The 19,332-nt window shown below is 33.5% G+C and overlaps 4 protein-coding genes across 12 annotated transcripts; 2 read left to right on the top strand and 2 right to left on the bottom strand.

Moving 5' to 3' along the window:
• The first annotated feature begins 1,359 nt into the window (after positions 1-1,359).
• LOC114407049 lies at positions 1,360-3,276 on the top strand. The gene is made up of 2 exons (XM_028369979.1): positions 1,360-1,593; positions 2,783-3,276. The coding sequence occupies exons 1-2, from the start codon at positions 1,431-1,433 to the stop codon at positions 3,046-3,048; spliced, it is 429 nt and encodes a 142-aa protein (XP_028225780.1). The 5' UTR covers positions 1,360-1,430; the 3' UTR covers positions 3,049-3,276.
• A 1,358-nt stretch (positions 3,277-4,634) lies between these two features.
• LOC114407048 (zinc finger CCCH domain-containing protein 11-like) lies at positions 4,635-7,611 on the bottom strand. The gene is made up of 8 exons (XM_028369978.1): positions 7,271-7,611; positions 7,078-7,162; positions 6,851-6,991; positions 6,652-6,740; positions 6,323-6,511; positions 6,103-6,233; positions 5,813-5,921; positions 4,635-5,190 (listed from the first exon to the last, which is right to left on the bottom strand). Exons 1-8 carry the CDS (start codon positions 7,439-7,441, stop codon positions 5,035-5,037), a joined length of 1,071 nt encoding a protein of 356 aa, XP_028225779.1. The 5' UTR covers positions 7,442-7,611; the 3' UTR covers positions 4,635-5,034.
• Positions 7,612-12,774: 5,163 nt separating this feature from the next.
• On the bottom strand, positions 12,775-15,411 carry LOC114407046 (thioredoxin-like protein AAED1, chloroplastic). Of its 9 annotated transcripts, none has more exons than XM_028369974.1 (7): positions 15,041-15,395; positions 14,880-14,957; positions 14,513-14,549; positions 14,342-14,421; positions 14,110-14,201; positions 13,229-13,332; positions 12,775-13,123 (listed from the first exon to the last, which is right to left on the bottom strand). In XM_028369974.1, exons 1-6 carry the CDS (start codon positions 15,041-15,043, stop codon positions 13,263-13,265), a joined length of 360 nt encoding a protein of 119 aa, XP_028225775.1. In that variant the 5' UTR covers positions 15,044-15,395; the 3' UTR covers positions 12,775-13,123; positions 13,229-13,262. The 9 variants fall into 9 exon arrangements, 7 of the variants coding, with proteins under 7 accessions (XP_028225775.1, XP_028225777.1, XP_028225778.1 ...); XM_028369976.1 differs by having other exon boundaries at positions 13,301-13,332; positions 15,041-15,393; XR_003665587.1 differs by having other exon boundaries at positions 12,775-13,332; positions 14,342-14,441; positions 14,898-14,957; positions 15,041-15,396.
• An 845-nt stretch (positions 15,412-16,256) lies between these two features.
• Positions 16,257-18,442, top strand: LOC114407045 (adenylate kinase 1, chloroplastic-like). The gene is made up of 4 exons (XM_028369968.1): positions 16,257-16,621; positions 17,138-17,278; positions 17,648-17,920; positions 18,000-18,442. The coding sequence occupies exons 1-4, from the start codon at positions 16,376-16,378 to the stop codon at positions 18,141-18,143; spliced, it is 804 nt and encodes a 267-aa protein (XP_028225769.1). The 5' UTR covers positions 16,257-16,375; the 3' UTR covers positions 18,144-18,442.
• The last annotated feature ends 890 nt before the right edge of the window (positions 18,443-19,332 follow it).

The raw sequence follows: 19,332 nt of genomic DNA, 5'->3' as shown, positions 1-19,332 counted from the left end.
TCAAAAAATGTTAATTATATTTAAATACAAAATTTGTTAAACACTTTACACTTTTTAAGCAGTTAAAGTATTTAAAAGTTTCTATTAAACACCTTTTAACTTATACATCAAATACATGCATAACATAAAAAGTGTGTACTTAATTAGCTAGGTTGTTTTGATTTTATCCATTTTTACGTATTTGATTATTAATAATGTTTAAAAACATATACTGATTTTGCTATGCATAATTGTCACTGTTCTAAAATTGTATATATAAAAAATTGAATGTGAATTCTCCGCTAGTAAGACCTTACATTCTTTCTCAATTATAAAATTAATTTGATATTCTTTTTAAGTGTCAAAGTATTTTTTTTTCTGATGTAAAGATCAAAATTCTAATGTCATAATCAATGCCACCAAACTAGTCATATAAGAGAATGGATTCACTTACCCCTAATAAGTTTTGTATGCTTACTTCTTTTAATAAATTCCATAATACAAAATTTATAAATATGATTCTTAAATCGTGTGATACAATGCTGTAAAAAAATGTGTCATATCATCATATTAATAATTATATATTTCCCCTTAAAAATATATATGTCAATTTTAAATAATGATGTATGTTAAATTTTAGATAAACTAAACATTTATAAGTATATAATTTTACAACTAAAATTTATTTATATTTTGAAAAGTATATTATTCGTTCAAATAAAATTGATTAATGAAGTATCAAATCATTTCTAAATTATATAAATATAGGTTAGATTAAAATTTTAGTACTTATATTTGATATATTCTCAATAGATGGATGCCCTTAAAAAATTAAAAGATACTGATCATTGTGCTTTAAGTTAAATTAAAAATAACAAGTATGATTGTGTTTTGCGTGGATTTATAAATATGTGTAAAATATTAAAAAAATAATAAAGTAAAGATATTTTACTGTATAAATTAAAATATAAAAGTGTATACATTTGAAATTTTGAAAATAATAAAATTAAATTTAACTAATAAAATATTAACCTTTAGATTTTTTATGTTTAATATTATTAAAAATTAGATATTAATTAAAATAACAATAATTTAATTTAATATAAAATCATAAAATATGTGACAGAATTATAAAAAAAAACTATATAATTTTTATAAGAGTGCAAATTTATAACATAAAAATAATAAAGTTGTCGTTGGGGGTTAAAATTACATTTTTTTTTAAAGGAGGTTTAAATTACATATTAACGTAAAAAAAAAATTTACAGATTAAAGTGATCGTAAGGTGGAACTTGTGGTTGTGGAAACGGAAGGAAAGACACGTGTGAAGAGTTGGTAAATTTTGAGATCGAAATAAGAGGCAACAAAGGATAAGAAACAAGTGATGATGATCCTTTTCCTGAGTTCCGGCAAATTAAAAACAAGCTTCAAATTCAATTGCTTTGCTTTGCATGCAAATGGATATTGTTTATACACCATCTTTCATATCGCATCGCTTCTCTTCTTCACGACACCAATGCCCATCACTTTCTTCTTCTTATTCTCCTTTCAAGCTTTTCTGTTCCAACAGAGACTTCAAGGAATCTCAACGAAACGACGATAACAATAACAAGGGTATTTTTTTTCTTCTTCCATATTTCTGTTATTATTATTGTATATATTATCATCATGATAGGCTTTGTCTTCTTATGAATTTATTTTATGTTCATTTTGGAGCTCTTTCCCATTTCTGATTTCGGATTACCTTGCTCTTGGTAATGGGATGTGTTTTCTAATTAACAGATATTGCTGAAATCACCATACATTTGAATGCGTTTATTATCACTCTTATTTAATTTTTTTTTCCATCTAAAATATCTTTCTTCTATTTTAGTGATCAAATTAACAGTAAGAATATTTTAGTCTTTAGATAAAAAAAAATACTAACATAAATGTGGCCTAAACACATGAAAGTGAGATAGATATTTTGATGTATAGTTGTTTATCATGATCATATACCATGTCTAGACACCTCATCGAAATTAATACAGAAACTTTCTTACTGTTAAAAAAAATATAAAATCAATAACCTTTTTTTTTTATTATTTTGTTTAAGATCGAAACATTATCGTTAGTTGGGTCCTCAAGCTAGGATCAAGTTCGGTAACTTACACGTTAAAAATCAATGCCAAAGGTTGGAAAAATTGTCGAATAATTAAAACTCCAAAGTTGATTTTAAAAAAAAATAGCACCATGAAAAACTTAAAGAATATCTAGCTTACGTTTTCGTGTCATTTTTTGTATAAACAAAGTGATCTAGAGTTCGATCATTGTCGTCTCCATTTCTCTAAGATTTAAAACAAAGTGAATTTTTCTATTAAAAAAAATACAAAGTGAATTTGTGCATTACGTTTCAAGCCTAAAAGGCTCTTGCACGAGGGTGCATGTTTAGAAGTTAAGATCAAGGATTGTTTATAAATATCATCTCCTCTCACCCCCACTAAAGTCTCTTTTACAAGGACAAAATGCTAATCTTGAAATATATCATTTGGTGTAAGGAACTGAAAATGTATAGACAACTACCAAATTTTTCACCCATGCCTGATTATCCTTTTATTATCATTGAAAATAACTGTGTTTCTCTCCATATTTGCTAATTATTTTTCCTCCCGTTTTCCCCTTTGTTTCCTGAACACAATAATCTAAATTTTACCCTTAAACTTCATTGCATCCAAAAGTATTTAAATCCATTTTTCATCCATTCCGAAATAAAGTGTAGAAGTAGAACTAACTACGACTTATAATTGTTGGTTAAATGTCTCAGGTGATAAATCTTCAACAGACTGGGACAAGGCATGGTCAAAATTCAAAAAGCAAGGAGGAAAAAAACCCTTCTCCAAATTTTCAGATAAGTATGTCAGCTGGAATCCTAGGCGTTCAGAGTTCCCCCTTTCTGAGGAGGTTGACCCTATCAAGAGAACAGAGAGATCAAACCTCAGTTTCTGGAATAGTCCAACTTTCACTTTAGGGGGTGCAATTATAATTGTCACATTTCTTCTGTTGTACACCATTCTTGCACCAATCAAGTGATCTCTTTTAAAGCAATATAACTCAAACTGAAATATTGTTTCACAGAAAATGTAAATCCTTTACTAATGTAATTGATGGCTTCTCCATTTTCTTTTCTAGTTCTGTTGCTTCACCCACTTGAAACAAATTTCTTTCTCGGATTTGTCGTTGGCTTTTCATAGCCAATCATATTTACATGTGGCCTTTACACATGCTGAATTGAGATATGAATATGGAACAAATTGATCACATTATGTGCTTGCTTTAACCAGTTTTTTGCTGGGGAGAATTCTTGAAGAGTCAAAACAAGATCAATGTTGGACTTGAGTAGACTAGTAAATGACAATTAGTGAATTAGGTATAGGTTATGTAATTGGTTGTAGGTTAATCAATTGATAGACTTGATAACCCCTTGTTATCAATCAATTTGACAATTTCCCTCCTTAGGACCATCATTTTGGGTTAGCTTAGTTTGACTTTTAACTAATTTCTCGTCTCTTTTTTTTTTTGTCACTTGGCTGCGATAAGGGCAGGCAGTGGTTCTCTGTTCCAGTTCTGTATTAGGAATGATTACATACATCACATCTCTAATTAGCATTAGTTATTATGTCATGTCTATAATTGTCTTGCTAGTTTAACATATTTAAAACAAAAAATCTTTTTTAACTTTATGAGAGGATTTCTAAAAATAAGAAATTTATATTTCAAAATTTTATCATTCTCATACAAACATTAAGATTTAAATAGCGAGAACCCACTAGAATCAACTTAGTGATAGAAGGTTTGAGTAGTTAACATAAGATCTCATGTTTGAATTTCATTGTTGCCGTTAAAAAAAATTAAATAGTGAGACAACAATAGTATCGAGTTCTCACTAAACAGAGAATGAGCCTAAGTTTAGTGAAGTTCATGTGAAATTTATCTAAATAAGATTGTATTGATAGCATTCCTCATACAGTATTCCTTTCTTAAAGTATACACCAGTGATAATTTTATTGTGGATGAGAATGCAGAAAAAAAAAAATTCAGCTCATTCGACACTGATATTTAAATTACAATTTTCTTTTTGTTGATATTAAAAATAGCTTCACAAGCATATTATGATTTCCAAATTGGTACAATGAGGTTCCTTAAAGTTCAAAGGTGCAATGATGAATAAGCACTCTTTCCTTAAAGTTCAAATTGCACCCTCAATAATTGAGACAAATAATTTCAGACTTTTCCATTTCAACACTCTCCTCCACAGATGCATGTCAGACCAGGCAATAAATGCCAGAAATCATGGACACGATAGAGATCCTTCCACAAACAATGAAAACAACGCAATCGCCAATTAAACATGTGATAATTATAAAACTTATAAATTTTTTTTATTAATATCATTAAAAAGAGATTAAGATTGAGATCTTCCATTGTTGATTTTTTAACTTAAGATTAGATGCGTAAAGGACGTAGTTTGTGGCATCTTGGTAACTTCTACAACAACATCAATAACAAAGGTGTTATCCCACTAGGTGAGGGCAACTAAACAAATAAAACAATGTCACTGGACTAAGTTAAAGATCAAATCTTCATAGATATTGTACGGAAGATAAACAAGCTGAACATTCAAGACACCAAAAATATCACTTTACGCTTGAATGTTAACAAAAATTACACGGCATAAAGCAATATGGAACATCCCCGTGCCGATTTCTGAAATAGATAAACTCATAACAAAACTGATACAAACTGCTGAGACAACCTAGTGTTCAAACAACAAATAAAAAAATGTGTGTAGTAGGTCCAATGAGAGATCTAACTTGAGAAAGCTAGAATATATCACATTATGTCACACAGACAATTATTCTTACCAAATGTAAAGTTGAGAAGAATACTTTCATTATCATCAAAGGCTTCATTCAAAAATTCCTTGATAGAAACAAGTGCTAATGGCTACAAGCACATGCTCTATTGTGCATTAGATGCATAAAAATATCACATGAAGGTTATAACTAATCCTCAGAATTAAGTTTCAGCTCCTAACTCCTTTATTTGTATTGATGTCTTTGATAAGCTTGCTTCTAATTCATCCAACTCGTCCATGTCCAGTTCGTCGTCATCATCAACATCAGCACTAGCTATCAAGGTGCTGGGACCATCTTCAGTAGCATTACCATTCGCCTAAGTTGAACCCGACAATTAGCAAATTGAAATATACAGTAAATAAATAAAGATGCAGCACTGAAATAGTTCAAACACATATTTTAGCTGAGCATTCAATAGAGCAAAAGAAGCAACCTAGATGCAAATAATAATGAAAGTACAGTTTTTGGTCCAAGTACTTTATATTTTTATTTTTTGGAACTCATTAGATACATTATATTCCATCCATTTCAATGTGTTCTAAAGCAAGCACAAGTAGTTTACCAACTACAAAAGCAAAGTGCTGGTCTTCCTGGGTTATTTAAGACAATGCAGATTTAACCATGGTTGTTAGTGTTGTCTATGTAGCATGTGTGTGCTGTGGGGTCACGAACGTGGTTGAGCCACATCCCACCATAACCCAAGTTCCAATAGACCCCCCAAAAAACAGAGAATATATAAATGACACAAACAAGCATGCCAGTCTGGAAATTGAAGAAGTTAAATCTCAAACATCATTTTCTCTAACAGATTGAATTCCAAGCATAATATGCCTCACAATTACATTCACCAGGCTGCTTCTAATCTAAGTTGTAACTATATGCATGAAATAGGCAAGGAAACCAAATCATGCAGAGAAATAAGTGAAGAAAAAACTAACATTCTGTTCAGTGTCGCCAGATTCAGATTCTGGTTCTCTTTGGTACTTGTCGTATGCTTCATCATCATCCACAAACAAGCTAGCATCTGACAAAAATAGCTCACGACCACTGCAAATGCGGATGGAAACAACATGACATGATTATTGACAAACAAGGTCACCAGCCTTCATAATCAACTGTGATCCTTCCATTAAAACACATTCAACAATGTGCAGAATATACTTTCTTTTGAGTAATAAGACTCATTCCCGTGTGAACTGCAAACCTTAAGACAAAGATAGTGGCTTACCTCATGCGATCATTCTTAGCTCTTTCTGCCTGTTGTGCAGCCAAATTGGCATCTCTTTCTTCTATCTTCTTTTTCTTCCATTGCATGAATAACTCAGGAGTCATAGGAGTTGTAGTTGTCACTTTGGCGCGCTAAATCATGATACAATATTCTTTTAGGTAACCTAATGCAATATAATCAAGTGGCACTGGCATAGCTCATTGTAGAAAAACATTTTCACCTGATTTTCAATCTCCTCCTCTATTGTTATTTTTTCAGATTCCTCCTCTAATAGAGCCTTCATTTGAGATTTTAAAACGTATCCAGGGGGAAGGGCATGTCTATAGTGGCAATTCTTACCACCATTGGGGCAGACCCAGAACCAACCATATTGCTTCTTCTCCACTGCGTCCAAAAAGTATTTACAGACCTGAATAGGGTACACAACCAGCAAGATAATGGTCATTTTGAGTTGCACAAGTCAAACAGCAAATATGACTTAAAAACAAATGCACTACCATCAAACAAATATTCGAAAGACACCCTGACAAATCAAATGAAACAACTTACTATGTCAGTTGGTTTGTTCTGATTATACTCGGTTTTCTTCGACTCTACTACCTTCTCCAAGGTCTCTTGATCCCAATCCTCCATTGTTTCTGACAAAAAGAGAGCCAACCAAAAGTTAGAACAACAGAAAGCCATGAAAGCCAAAACAACAAGCTAGCAAACGATTGTCATTTGTCACTCTTGAACTATAATTAAATACCCTCGTCACGCTTATCACTATAAATGTCAATCTTTTCCCCTTTCCTCTGAACATTCAAATCGTGGGAGAACTTGCACTTGAAGCCCTTGGTACACTGCCCCACTTTGAAAAACTCACACAATATGGACTTAGGATCAACACCTGCTCAAATCACTCACATATCAGTTCCCTGCAACACCGAATAGTAATACACAAACAAACCCACAATGAAACTGAGATGATATTACCAACTGGCACCTTAGGCTGACTAACAGCAATTTTGAACAAATCATTTAACTCCTTATCCTTGGCCTTCTCTTCCTCCTTCTTTTTCTGCCACCATCATTTCAACAAATCAGCATTATTGGTATATCTTACCAAGTCAGACACAGATTAACGATGATAATCAATGATTAAAGTTGTAATAAGAAACTTTGGGACCTTGGCAGCGAGTTTTGAAGAGTCGGGATTTGGTTGCACGGATTGCTTGAGGTTTTGGACGTATTTCTGGACATTTTTGCTCTTGTTCTTGTTTTTGAGACCGAAGGTTTTGTCCTCTACGATCTTCTGCTTCTTCGCAAGATCAGCTTTTGATTGCTGCTTCGGCGGCATTAAGATTGGGGAGTGAAAAGGGTAGCAAAAATTAGGGTTTAGAGGGTGACAGTGCTGTTGTGTTGCCGGGAACAGGCTGTCCGGTTAGGGTTTAAACCGGAGGGGTCCACACTCCAAATTTTTGAATTTTCCCGTTTTGTCTTCTTACTCTTCTGAGCTCTACACGTGTCGGCGTTGGGTTGCTCCCCCACCCCAGCGTCAATTACCAAATCAAAATGCACCACCATTTCATCAAATTTGTGAATTATCGAATCCATGTTTTCATTTTCATTCTCATAAATTCATGCATCCTTTTTCCAAAATTATTTACATAATTTATATACGGCAATCTGTGTTTGGTTGTGAGAAGATGAATATGATAAATGGAAATAAAAAGAGTGAATTAAAATAAAGTATGAATAAGGTGTTTAGTTGAATAGAAAAACCAGACCAGTGAGTTCGTTTTGCATGCGCTGCAGAAATAAAAAAAAAGTTATATAGGTTGTCTAGGATAGGCAAAATACACCTGGTCCAATGGACCGGTCTAGTCTACCTATAATTAAGCTTTAGATTAACAGAAAAAACAAGTCAAATAGAAATGAATTTTTTTGGTCAGAATCATATAATCTAATAGGTGAAATAGACTTGGATAGCTGATTAATAATATATAATAAATATTAAATAAAATATAATAATTTATTAATATAATTTATAATTTTATATTATAATATTTTTTTTAAAAATAAAACATATTTATTAAACATAAAATAAGTATTCACAATAAGTTATAATCCTAAAGTAATATTATTAATTTGAGTATCGTTAAACATAATTTAAATAACTTTGTCAATACTTATACCAAGGTTTAGAGAGAATTTGAATCACTTTTTTTTTTTTGCATGTTGTGCTATAAGATATGTAAATATCACTCTTAGGCGACATTAATACATAATAAATCACTTTTTTTCTTTGAATTTTTTTTACATAGAATCAATTTTTTACTTTTTTTTTATTAATTTCTAAATTGATTCCAGTTCGACATAAAATTGGATTATCTTAGAAATTTTAATCAATTTGAATATAAATTAGGTCTGAATTAACTTATCTTCACTATTTGGATCGATGGATTAGATCCGACCCATTCATTTTTTTTATTAACAACTAGAGGTGTTCTAATGTTGAGATGTGTAATTGTGTTTGATGATTGGACAATTATATATATATTATTATGGGTTATGAATGAGAAGTTCAATAAATAAAAAATATGCAAATATCACTATTGTTAAAATTACTTTCACCATCTTTTTCTCTTACTAAATAAGGCTTATCCTTTCTCCCCTTCCAATTTCTCTCTTACCTAATAAATTCTAATGGATTAATAATTATGATTCCTTGCTTTAAATAATTATTTATATACTATAAATACTACTATCCTTCAGATGAAAATTCCATTTATTGGGTCTGAAAATCCATTATTTGGAATTATGCTTCCCTTCCCCAAGGATGGGTGAAATTGAACTCTGATGGAGCCTTTTCTACATCTTTGACTATTGCCACAACTAGAGGTGTTCTATGTGATGAGAATGGTGTTTTATTGTTTGCTTCCTGTTCCTGGGGTCTTGTCCTGTTATGCATGCTGAGCTTAGGACTATCCTTATGGATCTTCAAGTGGCCATTTGAAGAGGCTTCTATAATATTGTAGTAGAGTCTGATTCTAAAAGTGTTATTCAATTTCTGAAGAAAGGTTGTCCTCCGAATCACCCAGTCACCAATTTAGTTCGTAACATTTGGAATGTTTGCTCTCCTGTGCATTCTGTGATTTGGCAACATGTCTCCAGATAAGCCAATGCAGATGCTAATGCGTTGGCTAATCAGACTAAAACTTTGTTTCTTGATTATAATGTTTATGTTCTACACAAGCGGGGTAACCTTCACACACCTTGATTTGTCAATATTCAACTTTAATCTCATATATCTTACATTTTACCATGGTTATAGCTCTTCTAAATTATATTTTTCAAATATGTGTTACTTATAATAACTTAGACTCTTAAAAGAATCTTGTTAAGAAAATGAAAATAATAAAACCACGTGAAGAAATTTGATGTAGAAACTGATTCAGGAGTGGGGTAACCTTCACAAGCATAAGAACATAATCAACACAAGTGGGGTAACCTTCGCACACCTTGATGAGTGAACTTATTTTTCTAAAGCAAAAACATTGAGACTCAAATCTAACTAAATCTTGCAAGAAATGTCCTTTTATTTATCCTTTTTCATCCTTTCACCCTATATTCACTACTTATCCCATGGGTGATGCTGGAATTAAACCTGGTGTTATTGCATATACAACAGCCATGAAGGTCAAAGGCTTTTCTGTCAAAATTAGCTTATTTTATTTTATGAAATTACTTGTACACTTGTAGTGGATGTTTTTCACTATCTTAAATTTATATGGCCTTTGACATAAGGGAATTTTGCCTTCTGGTTCACAGGTTTGTGTTGAAAGTAAGAATTTTATGCAAGCATTAACATTATATGAAGAAATGAAATGCTACGAGATACGTCCAAATTGGGTGAGTGCCTAGTGACTTTAGTTGTTATCATGTTATGATTCTATTCACAAAATGGTAAACTTAGATAGCTCTATCCACGAACTCAATGCAACATGGATGAGGCTGCTCTAAGATTCTACAACCATAAAAACCAACTAAAATATAAGTACAATGGCTGACATATCTACTCATGACGAAAAGAAATGGCAGACAACGCATAATACAGTAAATATAAAAAAAAATGGAAATTACAACTTTCTTGTGATATTGGGAAAAATTAACAGAGTATGCTTCATCAACTTATCTCTATTGATTTTGTTAATTATCTCTCAGGTGACATATAACACACTTCTGAAGGCACGCAGTAAATACGGCTCCCTACACGAGGTGCAACAATGCCTGGCTATATACCAGGATATGCGAAAGGCAGGGTATGTTAGCTTTGCTCACACACACACATGCATACATAATGCAACAGTTTACTGCAGATGCTACTTCATAATGTTAACCTGGGTATGCCTGATCCTATTCAATATAATTCCTTTACTATTAGGCCTGATTTGGTGTTGTAGGTTGTTGCTTCTAGTTATAATTTCTCCCAGAGAGTATTGTTGGTAAAAATTTGTTTGAGGTGTTGAGAAATTAAAGCTTATAAAGGTTTGGGAAATCCTCACCTCATGAGCTAGTTTTTAGGATTGAGTTAGGTTTAATCTAACTTCAAGATGGAATCGGAGCTTACCATGGATATGATAGTGAGCCATCTTCAACTGTCCAAAGATCTACCTGGCCTCACAGCTTTCCCAATGCAATATATTAAAAAAGTTCTACAAGCTCCATGCCCTAGATGTCCAATCCTATGCGTAAGGGGAGTGTTAAGATCCCACATCGACTATAAATATGGCCAAAGTAGAACAATAATTTTTACCTCATGAGCTAGTTTTTGTGATTGAGTTAGGCCCAACCCAAATTCAAGATGAAATAATATGCTTTACTGAAGTGTTACCTATACCATGATCCTCTTTGGGTCTTCTTGAATTTATAAGGAACATGAATCCCTCATTGTCTAGGGAAAAAGAGGGGATTCTGATCCAAATATTTGACGTTCATTGTCCTCATGGTACAATATAACAAGTTCCAAAATATTATTGCATACAAAAGATTGAACAGAATGATGTGATCCAGGACTATCTTGAATGTTTAAGGGAATGACCAGAATATCCTTTGACACCAACATCACTTCGTTTAAACTAAATAACTTATGTATTGCAGGTACAAACCCAATGACTACTATCTGGAAGAACTGATTGAGGAGTGGTGTGAAGGAGTGATACAAGATAACAGAGAGAAGCAAGGAGAATTTTCTTCCAGCAATAAATCTGAATCAGAGAGACCCCATAGTTTACTTCTTGAAAAAATTGCAGCCCACCTGCTAAAGAGGGTGGCTGACATCCTAGCAGGTGGCATTTTCATGTGAGTTTCATGTGAGTCCCACTAAATTGGGAGTGGAACTCATGAATCATGATTTAGTGAGTCTTAAATGAATTTCAATAAAATGTATAGCTAGCATTTCTTTTCTTGTTAATTGCAGATTTGCAGCAATTCATTTGTTTCCATATCTTTTCTGGATTTCTATCACTACTGTGAAATTTAGCAAATAAAACAATTTAGTATTTTGCTAGTTATATTTGATTTTGGAAAAGTCCTAATTCTTACTTTTTGTTATCAAACCTATGGTGCCAACAGGTTGAAGCTCATTTGGTTGTTCTTGCATTTCTTCGAATGATCAAAGAGAATTACAGTTTAGGTATGAGTGGGAGATTTTAGATATATAATGCTACAATGCCATGTTGCATGCTCATTTTGCATGGTCTTTAGTCCACATAAGCATTCATATTCATATGAACTTAGAAAGAAAAGAAAAAAAGAAAATCCATGTAACTAAACATAACACGGTTGGCATTTGTGGATATAGGACATTCAGTAAATGATGATATCTTGATCATCATAGGAGCTACTAAAGTAGATGAAAATCCATCCAAACACATATTAGAAGTGCAAGAGGCAATAATAAAACTTCTTAGGAATGAGTTGGAGCTTGAAGTTTTTCCAGCCAGAACCAGACTAGCACTATGTGACACAGCAAAGTTAGAGTACCCCAACCGTTCAAATCTCAACATCGAAGCACTACCAGGAGAGAATGCATTGGGGTTTCAGACAAGGAGACCCGGAGTTCTAGTAAGGTTGAAGGTCACAAAAAAATCATTGTACAGTTGGTTGCACAGGAAGTAAGCGTTAAAGAGTTCCATTATAACTTACAGAAATTTTGTACAAATCTTAGATAAAATGTCATTTTTTCTCCCAACCCTGTATATATTGCATTTGGGTATATAGCTGCCTATGTATCTGTAATAAAATAGGTGTAACATAATGAATGATACCTAGTACCGTGGAATCAAATCATGTACTAAATTATTCTCTGTTTCTGTCCACTTATACTTGTCCTTCCCAATTGCTCGACTGCTCTTTCAAGTCAGGATCACAAACAAGTTTAAGAGAAACTAAAGCAATTCAGAAACATTATGGTTTTGAAAATCGTTAAAATTAGCACCGACTCCCACACTTACTAAAAAGTGAATTTAAAAAGGTTTGGACGCTTAACATAGTTTGTTTTTATAAAGACAGTGATTATGCAAGTCTGTTTTAGAGTCCTGTCCATTCCATCGCAAATTGGAAAATGAAATAAAATGATACAACACTGATGTAACCTATTCCTTCATTCCATCAGTAAGAAGAACAAAATAGAAGAAACCACCTTCTCTTGAAATGGAAAGAAAAATATTGTGTACAAGATCCTGAAATAATCAATAGAATCTTAAATTAAGAGCCTCATAGTAATAGGTTCCAAATTGTGAGTTGTCATCAGATAAATGGCAGGTAATAACATTATATCTTTTAACTGAAACTCAGAAAAGCCACTGTTCAGCATAAGAAGCATCTTAAATATGATGTACAATGCCGTGTGATGCGAATACCATTTCACGTAGCAGGATAAATAAAGCAGGAAAGAGGGGATCCTTCTCTTCTTTCTTCACGAGCAACATGCTTTGAAGATATCTTCAATTTCTGGGTCATCCCCTGCTTCTTTGTCCTGCTCTCATGAACATATTTCACATAATGAAATCAGGAAAACATTTATAGGCCATGAATTTTATGCTGACTGACAACTAATTGGCTAATTGCTGCTAACATGTACCAAGGAAAATATATTATATAAAGGATGTGGCATATTAGAGGGGGTTGTGAAGGTATGAGATGTTATTTTTACCGGGGCCTGCAACTATAGTTCCTCCTTGTTTCCTGCCACCATGTCAAATATGAAGGAAAAGTTAAGAGAACTTCAGTCATGCAGAAAAGGGAAAACATGATCCTGTCAAGTGTCAATGACTTAGAAGATACATCTTACTAGTGATTTTCATTTTATAATTTGTTGGATTATTTTAAGAGTCTAGTATCAGTGTAATAGGGGTTATTCAGTATTTCATAATATAACTTATCAGTGTAATATATGTCATTATCCAATATTTATTTTGTCGTTTCCTTCTTTTCCAACCTAAATCCTATAATGTCAACAGAATCCATAGGACTTACATACAAATTTAATTATTGCCTCATGTTAAGACATCCAAGACACGTCTAAATACTCTTCAAGTGTCAAACACTCTTCTTCTGTTGTCTAATAAGTAATTATCATGAGTCAAGTACTCAGGCAAGACATCAATGGTCAAATGAAGTTTTTTTTTTCAAGCAGATGAAATTTTGTTAGTTGTTATAGAATAAAATGGGAGAAGCTTTATCCCAACAATGTTAATATTCCTCCACAATAGTTAATGTAACAAGAAGTGTTCAACCAAAGTTCTCTTCTACCAGGAAGTAGGGTGTAATAGATGGACCAATGCCCTTAAGATGGAATGGTATCTGCTATGTATAAGTTCCTAAATCATAGATTCGTAGTAGGAAAGCCTATTTATCAGTTTGGAGAAGAAGGATCCTTTTTATAGCGGAATAGACTAGGCAAACCTGGAAAAATTAGCATAATCAAATAGTTTTAGATTTCTTGTGAGATAATTCACATACCAGCCTCCTCTGCTAACTGTATCCTTTTCAAATGAAAGCTTCCAATGTTGTCGATAACCTTCCAGATATAGCTGTATTATCTTAAGACCTGCCTGCGGTGTAACAGCTGAAATTAACATAGGATGTCCTTTGTACAGTTAACAAAAATCTCAATTGATGAACATATATCATTCAGCCACAGGTGTTTTATGGACCTTTTGTTTAATAAAAGATCTAGAGACTTGTGACTTACATTGGGGGTAAATGTGGTTAAAACTCCAGAAACAAAATTTAAGGCCTCGTATGACAAGTGAGTGGGGTCTGCATAGATTTCTAGAAGAGATAACAAGGTCCTGTCAAAGTGCTGATATAAGATGGATAAATTACTAAAATTAGAACAAGCATAAGGTTATCTGCAAAGTACCTCCTTCAAATTTTGATTTCTCAGAAAAGGATTTGGCCTGTACCAATATAAGGTATTAGCAACAAATTCCAGCATATTCGGATGATAAGAGAGAAGAAAACAATACTTGGAAGCATTGGACGGAGAATTATATCAAGTGAACATTAGTGCTCCCACTCAAAAAAATACAAAACCATATTCCAATTGAAGCAGATAAGAAATCTCTTGTACTCTTTTCCACTATAAATTAGAGCCTATGAAAACATGTTCTGAGGATTTAAGTTTAATGAACCTTGTCAAGAAGATGAGTAAAAGAATATACAACATCCAAAAATGAAAAAAAAAAAATCCAACCTAACAGATCTGATCTAAAAGTACAGATCAATACATTATAAGTCAGATATACCCGATCAATGCTCCCAGGTCCAATCAATACAAGTGCCACACCAGATGCATCCATTATATCCTGTTAGCAGAACATATCCATGTTAGTAGACATATTAGTCTTGGTTAAATAGAAATATTTCTATTTTACCACTAAACATTTACCATGACATACGAAAGATGATGTAGGATTCCTCTAGCCAAAAGTTATCATTGCAAACTATCTTCTAGAAAATTGGCACTCATGTTATGGCCTTACACCCCATAAGGATTGGGGAGGATATCCTCATTCAGAACTAGTGAAAGTAAAATAGAGATTACGCCAAAAGGAAGCTATCCAAACATTCAACACATGAAAGGGGACAAAAACCACTAGTCATGTTTGGACCAGCATTTTGATTTAAGATTCATGTATACTAGATACTATAAACTCAAAAAACAAGAACCAAGATCATCTTCTAAGACTTTTTTCTCTTGAAGTTAACTCTAATAATGTAAAAGATGCATGGCAGTTGCAACTAAAAACAGAAAATGAATACTATTAATCAGCATTCAACACTCAACAGTGAGGCAGTTTTTTTTTTTACCTCAATTACAGAAAAGTGTGACAATAATTAGAATAAAGTTAAGTCTTATTTGATGTTTTAAACAGTGACAGAAAACAAGTTTATGCGTCGATAACAAAAAATGTAAACTATAGAATTAGTCTTACGAAAGATCCAATTCTTTTTTACTGCAAACAACAAAGGGTTTTATCTTTATTGAGAGTAAAAAGTTATTGTACGTTAATTAGATTATATGTCAAATAAATTGATGATAAAAGGTTAAATGTAAAAAATGATTTTTGGTATAAAGGGCGATAGGGTCTTTTTTTTTTTTTTTTTGAAGAAGATAGGGTCTTATTAAAACAAACTGGTTGTATACTACTAATTACTTGTAGAATATGCTCGTAAGAATCTTTTAACATTCCTAGCCAAATTACATGAGAAAATATCGTGTAACCAAGAGATAGATATTTCAGCAAAAGATTAATGTACATAATATTTTAAAGAAGAGCGACTAGGGTTTGTATAACTTTTAACTAAGGAACTTATTATAAAAAAAGATTAGGGTTAAATAAGTGAATAAGAGCATGGCTTAAAAGTCAAGCCACAGTGGTCGGCTAAAGGTAATGCCAAAAGAAAATTAATTAAAAAAATTCTCCCCGAAAGTGACATTTTGGGCAAAAATCAAAAGAAAATCACAGTCAATCAGACGGCACACACTTAACCAAAAAATAAAATAAAATCAAAAGTAATTGTGAATCGATCTATGATGGAAATACGAAGCCCAACCCATATAAATCTGGTTAAACCAAAATAAAAGAAAAAGAGTGTTTTTTAATTTTTTACAGAGTGATTTAAGAAGGATCAATTGCACACAGAGCATTATAATAACACAACATTACCACTTCCACCGTCACGTTGTTGTGCTGTGCCTCTCCTCTCGCTGCGTTTTCCAATGGCGGCCATAACCCGCCTCCTAAGTCGCACCTCTTCCCTCTCTTCCGTGGCGCGTGGATTCTCATCTCACGCATCGCCGCCGCGCAAGGAGGAGAGGAATGTCCAGTGGGTGTTCCTGGGTTGCCCCGGCGTCGGAAAAGGCACCTACGCCAGTCGCCTCTGCAACCTCCTCGGCGTCCCTCACATCGCCACCGGCGATCTCGTCCGCCACGAGCTCGCCTCCAACGGCCCCCTTTCTTCCCAGGTCCCATCCCCCCTCCTCTCTCTTTCTTTCTCTCTCTAGAGATTCAAAATCTCACCTTTTTATTAGTGTTTTGTTGGTTTGATTGTCTTTGAATTTAGCAAATTGATTAGCTATGGTAAGCATTGTGAAACACAAATCTAATGGTAGATTGTATAATGGTGGTTAATTTTGAGCACGTGATTTATGCACTTATCTAAGTAAATCTTGGCAATTTATTTACTAGGTTATAAGGAAAGCCTGCCTGTATGTCTTCTGAATTAGTCAAAGTGAAGTCTTGGCTATTGATTGCTTCTCTTTTTTATTTTTCTATTTTATGATATTTCAATTTCAATGCATCATATGGTGTACCTTAATTTTGTATCTGTTTATCGGAAGCTGGTAAGTGTGAAATGAAGATACCATTACCATGGTTTGAACTTTTAAGAAGTAGCATAGTTTTTAACTAAAAGCAAATTATAAGATGATAGTATATTTATCTCTTTTGTTTGTGATTTTCAATTTTTGGTCTTTTTACAGCTATCAGAAATTGTTAATCAAGGAAAATTGGTGTCAGATGAAATCATCATAAGTTTATTGTCAAAGAGGCTGGCTGATGGGGAAGCTAAAGGAGAATCGGGATTTATTCTTGATGGTTTTCCACGAACAATAAAGCAAGCGGTGAGTATTGATTTGATACCCACCTAATGTCCTTATATTAATTAGCATATGTGCTTGTAGTTGTGCCTTGGTGACTTGTTGGTCATGGGTTCGAATCCGGAAACAGCCTCTTTGCATATGCAAGGGTAAGGCTGCGTACAACATCCCTCCCCCATACCTTCGCATAGCGAAGAGCCTCCGGGCGATGGGGTACGAAGTTTTTTTTTTTTTTTTATGTGCTTGTAGTTGGCTGTGATTTTTCTAGAGACTAACTAACCACACAAGTGGCTATATTTTCTGTCCTCCCCCCTTTAAGTTGCGACAATTTCCTGACATTCACTTTTCATAACAGCGATTTACTAAAATTGTGCTTAAAATCTGTGTTCTCAGGAAATATTGGAAGGGGTAACTGACATTGACCTGGTGGTCAATCTGAAGCTCCAAGAAGAAGCACTGCTTGCAAAATGCCTTGGTAGAAGAATTTGCAATCAATGTGGAGGAAATTTTAATATTGCCTCCATTAGCGTCAAGGGTGAGAATGGGCGTCCTGGAATGGTCATGGCTCCACTTCTTCCTCCTGCACACTGTATGTCAAAGCTCATTGCTCGGTCAGATGATACTGAATCAGTAGTCAAAGAAAGGCTTCGTATATACAATGAAAAGGTATTTGTCTTCTTATTTTGTCAAACTTCCTCATTCATTTCTAATAGTTTTATAATTTTTTTTTCTATCATCCTTGCAGAGTCAGCCTGTGGAGGGATTTTACCGTAGTAGAGGGAAACTGTTGGAGTTTGAACTGCCAGGAGGTATCCCAGAATCTTGGCCTAAGTTGCTGCAAGCTCTTAATCTTGATGATTATGAGGAGAAGCAATCTGCTGCAGCATAAAATATATAAGCATACCATACAAATGAGTATTTCATTCTTTGCATGCATGCATGCATGCTTGACAATTTTGCAGGAAATAGAACCAAAGAAGGTTTACTTCTCTATTGGTATTATTTGGATAAATAATTATATCATGAGGTGTTGGAATCTGATATAACTTCTTCCCTGTTGGGATTTCTGTTATTCTAATTCAGTTATATATGGCCATGGCTTGATGGTTTCTAACATTGTCAGGAACATATTTCTGTCAGAATTACTGATTGATTAGCATTTAGCAATAAACTTCAGTAAATTTGGCACATAAAGTATTGTGTTGTAACTGAAATATGAAATACAAAAGAACTAATGTTATTGTATTAATTTCTTCTTATGCTGTTTTTCTTTGCCTGCCGATTTCACAATCCCACTAATGACTAATTTTGGTTGACTATGTTTTGGATGCATATTTTGGTAGGTTCAAATCCTAGGAGTTCTCTTTTTCTTGTTAACAGGAATGTGACTTTCACATATCTGATCATGTTTGGATGCAATTTTATTTTTCATCTAGATTATTTAATTGATATATGGGTTTATTGCTATATTAAGTTATTCTGTCATGGGGTGGGGTTTTGCTGCATCGCAGCTGGCCGAGCTGGTTGGCTCAAGTGTTTGCAAGCCAGTAAGTTTAATCAGCTGCTAAATTAAGACAGGGCACAATACCAGCTCTTGACTGCTCAAGTTTTTGTGGTGCAAGATAGATTATGCCCGACATTTTATCTCAATAGTCACAAGTCCCTTTTTCTTCCACCATTGTTCTTTGGATAAAATTTGATTGCAGTTTCTTATGTGCTTTTAGTATTGTTCTCCAATCAAAATTAGAGTTTGACTATAGATATATTCAATGATTCTATCAATACTAGTCTCTTTAGGAATACATGGAATTTGTGATGGGGTGGGGTTTTGCTACATCGCAGCTGGCCGAGCTGGTTGGCTTAAGTGTTTGTGAGCCAGTAAGTTTAATCAGCTGCTAAATTAAGACAGGGCACAGTACCAGCTCTTGACTGCTCAAGTTTTTGTGGTGCAAGATAGATTATGCCCTACATTTTATCTCAAATAGTCTCGAGTCCCTTTTTCTTCCACCATTGTCCATCCTTCCGACAAAATTTGGCTGCAGTTTCTTATGTGCTTTTAGTGTTCTCTGATCAAAATT

This window comes from Glycine soja, chromosome 3 (genome assembly GCF_004193775.1).
Source record: "Glycine soja cultivar W05 chromosome 3, ASM419377v2, whole genome shotgun sequence".
Classification (NCBI taxonomy): Eukaryota; Viridiplantae; Streptophyta; class Magnoliopsida; order Fabales; family Fabaceae; genus Glycine; species Glycine soja.
Note: the sequence above shows the minus strand (reverse complement) of the source record. Positions and strands in the feature narration are given on the sequence as shown.